This window comes from Lagenorhynchus albirostris, chromosome 15, assembly GCF_949774975.1.
Source record: "Lagenorhynchus albirostris chromosome 15, mLagAlb1.1, whole genome shotgun sequence".
NCBI classification, from domain to species: Eukaryota; Metazoa; Chordata; class Mammalia; order Artiodactyla; family Delphinidae; genus Lagenorhynchus; species Lagenorhynchus albirostris.
The window spans coordinates 83406315-83420868 of record NC_083109.1 but is presented as its reverse complement, the minus strand read 5'-3'; the positions used below and the strand labels follow the sequence as shown (position 1 = coordinate 83420868).

The window sequence follows — 14554 nt, the reverse complement described above, 5'->3', positions numbered from 1 at the left end:
CTGAGACAACTTCAAATCACAGAGACCCTCCTGCATATCAGGGGACACAGCCATAAGGCCCCTCCTGTCCAGGAGCCCAGTGGGAGACCAAGGTCAACTGGAACCTCTGGGAATTCACCTTTGAGCCCCTTGGCACCAGGACTTTAGAGATGCTCCACTCCAGCCGGCTGAATGAACAGAGGATGAGCAAGGGGTATTTCTGCCCCAGGGTTTATTAGCATGGCACCTGGCAAAGCTTAGGCACTCAGTAAACACTAGTTTTCCCTTCCCTTCCTTAGCTACTGAGAGCCAATTCATAAACACAGTGGAAACTGGGAAAAAAGAAATAAACCAATGCTTAGAAAGTAAGTATCCAGGACTTCCCTGGTGGCGCAGGGGTTAAGAATCCGCCTGCCAGTGCAGGGGACACGGGTTTGAGCCCTGGTCCGGGAAGATCCCACATGCCACGGAGCAACTAAGCCCGTGCGCCACAAGTACTGAGCCTGCGCTCTAGAGCCCATGACCGCAACTACTGAAGCCCGCGCACCTAGAGCCTGTGCTCCGCAATAAGAGAAGCCACCGCTCGACACAACTAGACAAAGCCCACGTGCAGTAACGAAGACCCAACGCAACCAAATAAATAAATAAAAATTTTTTAAAAAAGAAGAAAGTATCCATATGTATAAATAAACATATACTATATTTAAAAGGCAGTAACACTCTTCCCATTCTTATTTCTTCTTTCTCTCATAATGTGCAACAGCAGGTAGAAAGATCTCGCGAAGGTTGCTCCAAAGCCCACGGGAGTGAATGTTCCGGTAAACCTGGGGCTCTGCTGACGGGGGCCAGGCCACGTGGGGGCAATGCTGGCACCAGGCTCGGGCACCTCTGTACCACTCGTTAGTGGTCTGGTTGGTAGCGGCCAGGTACAGACAGAAGCACAGGTAGCTCCCCAGGAGGAAGCTCAGCACCACAACAAAGCCCAACAGGAAGACAATCCTCGGGAAGGTCAGGAACAGGTACTGGGGGCAAAGAAGAAGCAGCACGTTAGGCAGCTAGGCTGTGACACGAGTTGGGGTCAGGAACCACCGGCCATGGTCACGTCCATATACACTTCAGAACTGCCTTCCCAGCTCCCCCACCTCCATACACATCTGACCCACTGAACACAAAATCAGAACCAAAAACAGCACTGACAAACCTCCCAGGAAGAATTTCATATGGGATAAATTAAGTGTGTGCATTGAAGGAAAAGGGGAAGGACACTCAGGAGATGATGCCAGTTAGCTATTCAGAAAATAAACAGAGAAATGAATGTAGATCTTAGTTCATGCATCAACATAAAGTCCAGACGGACAGAAGAGATCAATCTCTCTCTGAAAACAATATGACCACAGAAATACATGTACAGGGTATTCACTGTAGCACTGATTTTAATAGCCCCTCTTCCCAAAAGAAACAAGTTAAATGTCCATCCAGGAGGAAGAGTAAAACTCTGGGATAGTCATCCTATGGAACAACAAGGAGCCTTTAAATTAGGTCAGTGTCTATGTACTAATTTGGAAAAGATGTTGGTAATATATTGCCCAACAAGAAAGACAAAATGCAAAAATCACAATGGAATCCTATTTGTGTAAAAACAAAACTAACTCCATGAAAGTGTATGGCCATATAAATAAACATAGAGAAAAAGCCTGAAATGTACACCAAACTATACAAGTGGTTGTCTCTGGAGAATGAAACTGTTGGGAGGGGAGGGGAATAATTCCCAGTTTATATTTTATTTTTGTCCAAGATGTTTTAAATTTTCTTCTCCCCCCACCCCCGGCTTTGTAGAGATATAATTGGCATGTAACATTATGAAAGTTTAAGGTGCATGTAATATACAACATAATGATTATATATATTATATAATGAAATGATTACAATAACGTTAGTTAACACATCTGTCACCTCACAGTTACAATTTGTGTGTGTGTGTTGAGAACCTTTATGAGCTACTCTCCTGGCAACTTTCAAATGTACAATACAGTATTGTTAATTACAGTCACCATGCTGTACGTTACATTCCCAGGACTTATTCATCTTTCAACTGGAAGAACTACCTTCAATTATTTCTCCCACCTCCCCCGACCCCTAAAAGTTCTGGACTACTTGAATTTGTATAAGTTCGTTTTTATGATAGACAAATAATTCTGAAAGAGTTCAATATTTTTGAAAGTTAGCAGAAAAGAAGTAGATACTTATCAAAACTCCATCAAAACTCCCGATGGGCGAGACTTGCTAACTGAAGTTACAAAGAAAAGAGACAGATTCGATGAGGAAGAATGTCTAAAGCTTTTTAAACAACAAAAAATGAGACACACAAACAGAAAACAAATATAACAACAATGAACTACCATTATTATCCAAAGACCTCAAACCAAAAGTTATTCTAATATCAAATAGGTAAACAATTAAAGGGCAGAATTCACAAAAAAAGATATACCAATGACTGACAGACAAGGAAAGTAATCAAAAGTAATGAAAGAAATGTAATTTGTAAAAAAGGGTAAACCATATTCTGTCAAACTAGAAGCACTTCCCATCCCAGGCATCATCAATGCCTGCTCTTATGCAGTGAAAGGAACACTTACACACTGCTCTAACCACAGGTTTTAAAAAGCAATTTGACAACATAGATAAATATCGGAAGACTTATAAATGTTGTCAGTCTTTGACCCAGTATTTATGTTGTTGGAAATCTATCCTAAAGAAAGTCCTAAATACAAAAACAAAACCATATACACAAGATTACCCATTGCAAAGGGGAAAATGCACTTCACGAGTGGAGGGAACTGGTGGTCACCTCCGTAAATCAACCTGGGCTTCACTGCTCCTATGTCACCTGATGGGATGCACTATGAAATACACATCCCTACCTAGGAAGCATTTTTGCCAAAAACATTTAACTTGAATCTAATCAAGGCTCTAGAACTAACTTCCAGTTTACACTAATATAAAGAAAGAGAAAAATTAGATGACAATTAGGAAAAGAAAAATCTGGAACATGGGACATTTTAAAAGATAACTAGACTACTAAACGTCAATTTAATGAAAAAAAAAGCAGGGGCATTATTTTAGAATAAAAGGACATAATATTCAAATGTAATGCATAACTATAAAATGGAATCTGGTTCAAGGAGGTAGAAGAGCTATAAAAGACATATTTGAAACAACGGGGAAATCTGAATATGGACTAGAGAGTATATAGATTTATTATTACTTTTCTTACATGGGATAATAGAATTGTAGATACGTATGAGAATGTTGACATTCTGAAAAAATGTATGCTCAGGTATTTAGGGGTGAAGCAACTTCATCTCCAACTTATTTCTAATAATACAGAGAAATATATACACACGTATAGAAAGAAAACAGATTAAAATGTTAACAATTTTAAAATCTAGGTGGAAGGTATATGGGTAGTCACTCTGTTATTCTTTTAACTTTTCAGTATGATTACAAATATACATAATTGGGAAAAAACTTGAGAATAAAAACTACTCAAGGTTAAAACAACAAGGAGGTATCATGACATACCTATGAGAACAGCTGAAGTGAAAATCAGTGATAATGATAAACCTGGCAAAGATGCAGAGAAACCACTTACTCCCCCGTCCCTGGGGAGGAGAATGTAGAGAGGTACAAGCACTCTGCAAAACAGTGTGGTTCTCCTTTTCAAAACTTAAAATGGACTTACCATACAACCCAACAATCACACTGAAGACTTCTTTTCACACAGCAGCTTCTAAACCAATGTTCATAGCAGCCTCGTTAGTGATAGCCAAACACTGGAAATTACCCAAATGTCATTCAAAGGCTAACTCATTAAACAAACTGTGATCCATTCTCACCACGGAAAACTATACGGCAGTAAGAAGGAATGAACTACTAATACATGCAACCACTAGGATCAATCTCAAGGAAACTGTGCTGAGTGAAAAAAACCAATCACAAAATGCTACTGTAGGATTCCATGTATGTAACAATAAATAACATAATAACAAAGACAGAAAACAGATGAGTGGTGGCCGGGCATTAGGGAGGTGGGGAGGAGGATGTGGGTATCAGGGATAACACAGGGAGTGTGTGGTGATGGACAGAAGAGCACCTTAGTTGTGGTGGCAATTACGCAAAGCTACACATGTGACAAACTGCACAGAGCTACACACACAACACAAACGAACACATATATAACTGACACTGTGGACTGTGCCAATGTCAATTTCTTGCTTTTGTGCTGTGGTTGCATAGGGATTCTGGCATGGGGAGAGGAGCTTAGGGGTGCACAGGATTCCTGTAACCTCCTGTAAATCTATCATTATTTTAAAATAAGAGTTAAAAAGAAAGATGCAGGCTTTAGGACTATGTGTGTATTTTATCATATTAAGACAATAACCTTCAATTCCTATTTTCTAAGTGCTTTTATTATAATGGGTATTGAATTTTTTGACAGGCTTTTCAGCATCTAGAGAAATAATATCATTGTTCCTAATACTTAATAATGCTGTATAAGATACTAATCAATTTCCCAGTATTGAACCAACCTTGCATTCATTTAATACGTCCCACTTGCTCATTTTATTTTCTTTGAAACAAAAGGAAAAAAACACTCAAGGAGAATTAGGCAGTTACCTAAAAAAAGACTGCTCGTAAGCCATTTCCCATAAATGAAATAGAAATCTTTTAGCAATCAAATGAGTTTTTAAAGAATGGCTTTGACTTTCACATTATGGTAAATTAATGGGCAAAGAATAGTCTTTTCAATAAATGATGCTGGGGGACTACCCTGGTGGCACAGTGGTTAAGAGTCCGCCTGCCAACGCAGGGGACACGGGTTCGAGCCCTGGTCTGGGAAGATCCCACATGCCATGGAGCAACTAAGCTCGTGCACCTAGAGCCCATGCTCTGCAACGAGAAGCCAGCGCAATGAGAAGCCTGTGCACCACAACAAAGAGTAGCCCTCGCTTGCTGCAAATAGAGAAAGCCCATGTGCAGCAACGAAGGCCCAACGCAGCCAAAAATATAAATAAATAAATAAATGATGCTGGAACAACTGGATATCCACAAACTAAAGAATAAAGTTGGGGCTTCCCTGGTGGCGCAGTGGTTGAGAGTCCACCTGCTGATGCAGGGGACACAGGTTCGTGTCCCGGTCCGGGAAGATCCCACATGCCGCGGAGTGGCTGGGCCCGTGAGCCATGGCCGCTGAGCCTGCGTGTCCGGAGCCTGTGCTCCGCAACAGGAGAGGCCACAACAGTGAGAGGCCCGCGTACCGCAAAAAATAATAATAATAATAATTAACTCAAAATGATTAAAGACCTAAATGTAAGAGCTAAAATTATAAAATACTTTAAAGAATATTTAAGTGTAAATCTTCATGATCTTGGATTAAGCAATGATTTCTTAGCTATGACACTACAGCAAAAGCAACAAAAGAAAAAATAAATTGAGCATCAAAATTTAAAACTTCTGTGCTTCAAAGAAAACTATCAAAAAAGTGAAGACAACCAACAGAATGGGAGAAAATATTCGCACATCCTGTATCTGATAAGAGTCAAGTGTCCAGAATACAAAAAAGAACTCTTGCAACACAAGAATAAAAGACAACCCAAAGAAAAATGAGCTGCTTCTCCCTTAAACGTTCTTCTCCAAAGAAGATATACTAATGGCCAATAAGCACATGAAAAGATGCTCAATATCATTGGTCATTAGGGTAAATGCAAATCAAACCACAGTAAGGTATCACTTCATACCCACTATATGGCTATAATAAAAAAAAGATAATAACAAGTATTGTTAAGAATGTGGAGAAATTGGAACCTTCATAGATTGCTGGTGGGAATGTAAATGATGCAAATGTTTTGGAAATCAGTGTGGTGGTTCCTCAAATGATTACAACAGAATGTTATTTAGCCATAAAAAGGAATGAAGCACTGATTCATGCTACAAAATGAATGAGCTTTGAACATATTATGCTAAGTGAAAGAAACCAGCTCAAAAGGCTACATATTGTATGATTCCATTTATGTGAAATGACCAGAAAAGGCAAACCCATAAAGACAGAAAGTAAACTGGTGGCTGCCTGGGTCTGGGGAAAAAGGGAATGGGGAGTGACTGCTAATAGATAAGAGTTTCTTTTGCAGATGATGAGATGTTCTGAAATGAGATTGTGGTGATAGTTATGTGGTTCTGTGAATATATTAAAACCACTGAACTGTATACTTTAAAAGGGTGAATTTTATGGTGTGTGAATTATATACTGATTTTTAAAAATTATATATCAATTTTTTAAAAAAGGAATGCCTTCACGTTTTGACTCAGAAAACAGATGCCCTTTTTCCAATTTTTAAACCTTAAGTCAGAAACATACAGCCCACAACATAATTACCTGAATATTAATTACCTGAACAACAAAGACAGTGTCAACCACCTGCAAGTGTCCAAAGTCATTGATGTAAGTCTCCAGGTACAAGTCCGACACCATCACCAGCTGGACTAGAAACACAGTGCTCACCACAGCCATGGTGGCAGCCGAGGCCGTCAACGTCAAGAGGTAGAAGAGGAAGTACCTGATGTTCCAGGCCCCGATACAGTTGTTCACCCACACACAGTGATGGTCAAAGCGGTGCACACACCGGTTGCACACACCTGCACAGAAATGGGGGAGCCACAACCCTGCGTTGATCCTTGATAATGACACCGTGCACTCCTACTGAGTTTCACACACTGACACTAGCAGGATGAGCTGGTAGTGTCAGTGGCAGCTGCTGTCACCAAGCTTTCAGAACCGAAGGGGACAATACAGTAGCCAATACAGTAGCCACATGTGAGTAATGAGCACTTGAAATGTGGCTACAAGAGAAACTTGAAAGAATACTTTGTTGATATTGATAAATTCGCAGTTGTTTTTCAATTATGCATTGCTCCTTTGAGATCAATGTGAATAATGCTGAACTTATTAACTTGGACAGACATAATTTTAGTGAACTTATAGTGATAATTAGTGAACTTATTAACTTGGACAGACATAATTTTAAAACTGATGCTTTTGCTTTAAAGTCAAATCAATTCTTCTGATAAAGACAAACCATTATGTCAATATAGATATGGATATTAAAGAAAAATGCTGGTTTATTTATTTGTTTATTTATTTTGGCTGCATTGGGTCTTCGTTGCTGTGCACGGGCTTTCTCTAGCAGCGGTGAGTGGGGGCTACTCTTCGTTGCGGTGCGCGGGCTTCTCATTGCTATGGCTTCTCTTGTTGCAGAGCATGGGCTCTAGGTGTGTGGGCTTCAGTAGTTGTGGCACACGGGCTTAGCTGCTCTGCGGTGTGTGGGATCTTTCTGGACCAGGGCTCAAACCCGTATCCCCTGCATTGGCAGGCGGATTCTTAACCACTGTGCCACCAGGGAAGTCCCAAGAAAAATGATGTTTTGGTACTGATTCAGTCATTGAAAAACTTTTAAGAATGTCTAGAATAGCTTCGGAATGTGAATCAGCTCTTTCAACTGTAAGTTTTATGAAATCTAAATACAAATCAAGAATTTCCAATAAAAATTTAGTGTCGGGCTTCCCTGGTGGTGCAGTGGTTGAGAGTCCGCCTGCTAAGGCAGGGGACACGGGTTTGTGCCCCGGACCGGGAAGATTCCACATGGCGTGGAGCGGCTAGGTCCGTGAGCCATGGCCGCTGAGTCTGTGCGTCTGGAGCCTGTGCTCCGCAGCGGGAAAGACCACAACAGTGAGAGGACCGCGTACCACAAAAAAAAAAAAAAAAAAAAATTTAGTGTCTATTGATTGAGATGTACTGTAAATGTAAAAAACACGGAATTGCAAGGAATTAGTATGAAAACAGAATATAAAAAAATCCACTAATGATACTTTTATACTGATTACATGTTAAAATGGTATTTTAGATATCTTAAATGACATATAATTAAAATAAATTTTTCCCATTTATTTTTACTTTTGCAACATGGCTACTAGAAAATTTTAAATCACATCGGTGGCTCACATTATATTTTTGTTGGACAGCACTAACCTAGAATCTTGGCCACTGCCCAGAAGAGCAGGCTCTGCCAGGACTGAAGTCTGCAAACACAACATCCTACAGAAACATCTCTTGAGCAGTAAGCACTGCCATGTGGCAAAGGAAGGGCTGTTTTGCCCAGAGCTGAAGGTTACCCACTACAGGAGAACACAAGACCTCACCTCTAGGCATCTCAAAGAAACCACTATCTAACTATCCCCTACCAACAGAGGCCGCCTCATGTCTGGAGGTCAAATGGCCCTGCTTCTAGATTTATGTAACATTCCCTTACAGATGAAGCCCACTTGTCTGCTGTGCGAGGGCAGAGCTGGAGGGGCCAGAACCAGACTTACTGCAGTGCTTGGATCGCGCTGGTTTCCTTAAATCACAAGTAGAACACCTTACGTTCTTTGGGAACATCCCTTCATCAAATTCATAAACTTGAAGAAAGAGTAATTCATTTGCTTTTGTTATGGTACCTGAAAAAAGGAAGGACAAGTGTCAGTTTCGAGCAATACAGTGGACCAGATGTTCACACAATCTGTCCTGGCAAAGCACAACTAAAACTGCTGTATTTAATATTCCAAATAATTTATTTTTTAAATTAACAGCTTTGAGATACAGTTCATAAACCCAATTCACCCATTTAAAGTGTACCATCCAATGTTGTTTTTTTAAAATTAATTAACTTATTTATTATTTATTTTTGGCTGCATTGGGTCTTCATTGCTGCGCACGGGCTTTCTCCAGTTGTCGTGAGCAGGGGCTACTCTTCGTTGAGGTGCACGGGCTTCTCATTGTGGTGGCTTCTCTTGTAGCAGAGCACGGGCTCTAGGTACGTGGGCTTCAGTAATTGTGGCGCACGGGCTCAGTAGTTGTGGCACGCGGGCTCAGTAGTTGCGGCATGCGGGCTCAGTAGTTGTGGCGCGCAGGCTCAGTAGTTGTGGGGCGTGGGCTCAGTAGTTGTGGCAGGTGGGCTCAGTAGATGTGGCGCTGAGGCTCAGTAGTTGTGGCGCACGGGCTCAGTAGTTGTGGCACACGGGCTCAGTAGTTGCAGCCTGCGGGCTCAGTAGTTGTGGCACAGGGCTCAGTAGTTGTGGCATGCGGGCTCAGATGTGGCACAGAGGCTCAGCAGTTGTGGCATGCAGGCTCAGGAGTTATGGCGCACAGGCTTAGCTTCTCCGCGGCATGTGGGGTCTTCCCAGACCACGGCTCAAACCCGTGTCCCCTGCATTGGCAGGTGGGTTCTTAACCACTGCGCCCACAGGGAAGCCCCCATTCAGTGGTTTTTATAGTCACAGAGTTGTACGACCACCACTACAATCAACTTTAGAACATTTTCATCACCCCAAAAAGAAATCCTTTCAGCAGTCATTCTCCATTTCTCTAATCCCACAATCCATGGCAACCACTAATCTATTTTCTGTCTCTATGGATTTGCCTTTTTTGGATACTTCATATAAATGGAATCATACAATATGTGGTCTTTTGTATCTGGCTTCTTTCATTGAGCATAATGCTTCCAAGATCCACCCATGTTATAGGATGTATAAGTACTTCATTCCTCCTTATGGTTGAATAACATTCCATCCAATAGGTATATCGCATTTTATTTATCTGTTCATTAATTAATGGACATTTGGTCCTTCAAGGATAGAAAAGATTAAAATAAGGGAATGGGGACTTCCCTGGTGGTGCAGTGGTTAAGAATCCACCTGCCAACGCAGGAGACACAGGTTCGAGCCCTGGTGGGGGAAGATCCCACATGCTGCGGAGTAACTAAGCCCGTGCACCACAACTACTGAGCCTGCACAGCTAGAGCCTGTGCTCTGCAACAAGAGAAGCCACCGCAATGAGAAGCCCGTGCACCACAGCGAAGAGTAGGCCCTGCTCACCGTAACTAGAGAAAGCCCGTGCGCAGCAATGAAGACCCAACGCAGCCAAAAATTTAAAATAAATAAATAAATAAATTTAATTTATTAAAATAAGTGGATGGGAAAAAAAAATACCTAGCAAGTATATTTCTAAAAACAGTGTAATAATAAATATGAGTATCAGACAAAGGAGACTTGAGAGCAGAGTATTACTAGTAACAAAGAGGCTCACTGTATTTTGAAAAAAGATTCAAGAGATGATACTAATTCTAAACTTGAATACGTCTAATATGAGTATATATATCTATTATACACACACACACACACACATACACACGCACATAATAGCTTCAAAATAGGTGAAGGAAAAAATCTGTCAAATCTACCAACAGAATGAGATCACATACCTCTCTCAGTAATCAAACAAAAATATTAGTATGAATATAAAAATCTGAACATAATTAACATCTTGATCTAATGGACTTATATCGTTGCCTGTGCCCAAGGACTAGAAAGTATAATACTCTTTTCAAGAACACATGGATCATTTACAGAAACTGACCACATGCCTGGGCGTAATGCAAATATCAGTAACAACTTTAAAAGAAACAGTTTCATATAGACGGCAAGCTCTGTATATAACACAGTTAAGTGATAATGTTTAAATAGTTCTAAATAATCTGTGGGACAAAGAAGAAAAAAATAAAACTAAAAAACATTCAAAACTGAAAGATCATGCAAACCCTACATAGCAAATTTTTTGCAAAGCCCTTGGAGGGATCACTACTTGTTTGTAGCACTGTCAGTGAGACAGACAGTTGATCTGTCACCATTTTCTATACTAAGCGCCTCAACTTACCAGGGTTTGTTTCACAACTTAGGGCAAAAAAAAACAGGTTTACAATCAGCAGCAGATAAGGCAGAAAAAGGTAATTCAAGGAGAACTCCAGCTCTTGACAGAGGCCAAATATTTCCCAGGTGTATTCAGTATAAACCATTCCTTGCAAGATGAGATGCAGGATAACAAAGGTGTGGTTTCTGAAAGGACACAGGTACAAGACTTGTTCACAGGGGCTTCTCTGTGAAAAAATCACACCACACTATAGGAGGTGAACCAACGGACAACCACTTCCTTTGGGTTTGAGACAACAGTAAGAATTACATTAGAAATCATGTGAAACATTTCACCTAGTGCCTACCACATAGTAAGTACTCAATAAATGTTATCTATTATCATCATCATCTTTGTTGGGAACTGAGGTCTCAGTATCAGTATATATTTCTTTTTACAGAAACGCACGTCAATACTTTCCCATTCTTTAAGTATTGATACTTAAAATTTGATATGTCAAAACCCCAGAGATAAAAGGTAGATTATCTGTCAGTAGAGGTTCTGAACCCAGGACTCTTGATCCCTGCAGCATCCCTCCCTGTATCACGCTGGAAACAAACAAGGAACCTCCTAGAGCTAGAGGACAGCAACAGTTAATAATCGAAACAGAAAAGAAGATAATACTTAAACTCTGAAATATAAATACCGTGTATGGAAGAGGTAATGAAGCAATCTTAGCATGGCTCTCCGAAGGCATTCTGGAATTATATACGAAATTATCTGAAACAAAAGAAAAGAGAAAGGTTCAGTTTCATTTCTCTTTCTCCCCACACCTAAACAAATTAGATGCTTCCCTTTCAGCCAGCAATATTGGTGATATTAAGGCATGTTTCTGCATGTGAGCAGAGAAGAGATTTAAGTGAGAATAAAGAGGAGGGCTTCCCTCAGCTGAGCTTCCTATGATGTCAACTCCTCCATTTCCATCCTGACCCCAAACAAGGCACTAAGTTGGGGTCTTCAGGCAAAGAGAGGTGAGCAGAGGGGCTGGATCAGGTAATGCTGATGTGATCTGTTAATGTAGCCTTTCCCTGCCTTGGGTTCAACCCTAGGTTCCAGAGTCGACCTCCAGATCACGGAGCATTAGCCCAGGTCCCCCCACCAGGCCAACCCCTTCCCAAGGCTGCTCACCCCAATTCTGCTCACTTTGATCCCTGGAGGAGTGTGGGCGGCCCGATGTTCAGCTTTCTACTCACACTACCCCCAGTTTCACCCATCAGGCCCCTCCAGGCAGACACTGCTCACATCCATGCCCAACTACAGGCATCAACTCTAGAGAAAAACAGCCAACCTTAAGAATGCTATCTTCTCTTAAAGCATCATCAAAAGATTACTTTTGGGACTTCCCTGGTGGTCCAGTGGTAAAGAATCCACCTTCCAATGCAGGGGATGCGGGTTCATTACCTGATCGGGGAACTAACATTCCACATGCCCACGTGCCACAACTACTGAGCACACGAGCCTCAACGAGAGAGCCTGCGTGCTGCAAACTACAGAGCCCACATGCTCTGGAGCTCACGTGCCACGACTAGAGAGAGAAAACCCGTGCACCACAACTAGAGAGAAGTCTGAGCGCCGCAACTAGAGAGAGAAACCCAAGCACCGGAACGAAGAGATCCCGCATACCTCAACAAAGATCCTGTGTGCTGCAACTAAGAACCGACACAGCCCAAAGAAAGGGAAAATAAATAAATTTTTTAAAAAAAGATTACTTTCAACAGTAACAAAAACAGAAAGAGAGAGACTTTCGAATATACTGCAAGTGCCATAAATGAAAGGACAAGTGAACGAACGAATAAAAAATGACATCTCTTTTTTGTTCTGACAGAAAACTGGTGAGCCTTTTAGACTGGTGGTATCCAAAATCCCGTGGTCTCCAACCATCACTGTTACCTGTGCTCCTCTTCTGACCAGGCCTTTAAAGCAATGGGTTTTCGAGCAGATGCAGATCGTAACAACACCAATCAGCATAAAAGCCAAGTAGAACAAGAAGAGAACCAGAAAGTCCATCCTGGGGCTACAAAGGAACAGAAGGAGTGTGACTATTACTGAGGGATATAGTCCAACACATATTCTCAGACATCAATTCCCTAAGTGACTCCAATTCCCTAAGTGACTCCAAGCAGGATTCTTCATCCTTCAAGCACAAATTGTCTCTCAGTGGGGCTTCCCACCTGGTCACCCTTCAAAAGTTTCCTAATCAAACCACTGTGGTCTGCCTTGTGGCATCTCCTGCCTGCAAATCCCAAAATAAGTGGGGAAGAATATGCAAAATGCATCCCCCTTCCCTCCCACAACGATAAATCAGTCTTTTACTCCCCTGAATATAAATATTCACAATGACACTGATATGAAGGTAACCAAAAGAATCTGCTGACATTGCTCTTGGAACAAGCATCCACCAGAGGCAGTCAGGGGGCCCCAGCCAGGATCAGGCATGCTGTCCTATGAAGATCCCTCCAGGACAGTGACCACAACAATCAGGGATCACCCAGGGGGACCAGAGTCAACACACAGGCCTGTATTAAGAAACTGGAAATGGTTACTATTGGCCTTGGCAGATATGGTTCCGGGCAGAACTTCCAATTAAGATAACCAAACTAGAAAGTCCTCACGAGATAAGACAGAGGAAACAAAGAGCAGCAATTCTCACGAAGTGATTCAGGGTCCCCAGCCTACATATTTCTTTTGTTTGGATAGTTTTCAGCCGGCAGCTCTGGCATTCCTCCTCCGAACATTCACGGAGAATCCAAAAGGCATCTCCTCTTGTTCAGCGGCGTGCGCCCGGCACAACAGGTGGCACCCAAAGCTGCAGGAGACATGGCTCCTCTAGGAAGCTGGATCTGGCTGCGGAGACATCAATTCAACCCTCACATAATATGACAGGCTAGGAGTCAGGGGCGGAATACATTGTGTAAAAGAATTTGGAAGTCAAGGGATGTTGAGACCCCGCAGGATGTACGGGGCTGTAAGATTTCTAGACAAAAAGCTCATTGGGAAGAAATAACCCGGGAGCCTTGGATCTCGGTGTTTATCCCTATACCTGAGGAGCCCACGCTGGGGACCCAACAGAAAAGCATTCCCGATGCTACTCTCCGTCCGAAGATCCCAGCGGGTGGGCCTGGCCGGCGCTTTCCCCGGGAGCCGAAACCGGGGTTGGGGGGATGGGAGGTGCAGAAGATCTGTGCGCCAGGAGGGGTGGAGGTGGGGCTGCAGCTCCATACACAAAGGGGAAGGGCGAGTCAAACAGGGAGACGAAGGGCCCTGTGCCAGCCCGGGTATCTAACAGCCCAGTGGAGGCGGACTTACCGCCGAGATCAGTCTAACGCCAGCCGCACCTGGTCCGCGCCTCTAGAGCGCGTCCCCAGACTTCCGGTGGATCCGTGACGTCATCACGCGACGCCATCGGCCAGGCCGACTTCCGGCGGAGGTGCGTGCGGACAGGCGGTGGGGCGGGGCTGCGGCTCGTGTTCTGCACCCTCGGAGTAGTCTTTCGCTTCCCGCCTTGACTCCTCTAGAATGTGGTCAAGTCTGACGGCTGGGAGGTCCAACTTTATAGAGCCGTTGCCAGAAATCTTACAAAGAGACTGTCCCAGGCCTGGTGCGGGCGAGGACGCCGCTGTTGTGAAGCGGACCGAGCCGCCCACCGGCCTGGGTAGAGCCCAGTCATGGCTCGGCTCCCAGCCGAGCAGGGACCCCGGGCGGCCCAGGGCAGGCACACCTAGGGGCTCACACCCTGTG

General features: G+C 42.9%; 1 protein-coding gene across 4 annotated transcripts; it reads right to left on the bottom strand.

Moving 5' to 3' along the window:
• Positions 1–660: 660 nt before the first annotated feature.
• On the bottom strand, positions 661–14204 carry ZDHHC4 (zinc finger DHHC-type palmitoyltransferase 4). Of its 4 annotated transcripts, none has more exons than XM_060122445.1 (8): positions 14123–14204; positions 13493–13660; positions 12707–12830; positions 11463–11536; positions 10784–10962; positions 8404–8529; positions 6428–6672; positions 661–1001 (listed from the first exon to the last, which is right to left on the bottom strand). In XM_060122445.1, the coding sequence occupies exons 2-8, from the start codon at positions 13549–13551 to the stop codon at positions 711–713; spliced, it is 1098 nt and encodes a 365-aa protein (XP_059978428.1). In that variant the 5' UTR covers positions 13552–13660; positions 14123–14204; the 3' UTR covers positions 661–710. The 4 variants fall into 4 exon arrangements, with proteins under 4 accessions (XP_059978428.1, XP_059978427.1, XP_059978429.1 ...); XM_060122444.1 differs by lacking the exon at positions 14123–14204 and adding an exon at positions 13857–14076; XM_060122446.1 differs by lacking the exon at positions 14123–14204 and having other exon boundaries at positions 13467–13636.
• Positions 14205–14554: the final 350 nt, after the last annotated feature.

Coding starts and splice junctions, on each gene's coding strand:
- ZDHHC4 (XM_060122445.1), bottom strand. CDS start 13,551: ATGTTCGGAGGAGGAATGCCAGAGCTGCCGGCTGAAAACTATCCAAAC. Junction 6,673..8,403: donor AGCGCGATCCAAGCACTGCA/GTAAGTCTGGTT, acceptor ATTTCTGTGCAG/GTGTGTGCAACCGGTGTGTG. Junction 1,002..6,427: donor ACACTGTCTTTGTTGTTCAG/GTAATTAATATT, acceptor CTTTGCCCCCAG/TACCTGTTCCTGACCTTCCC.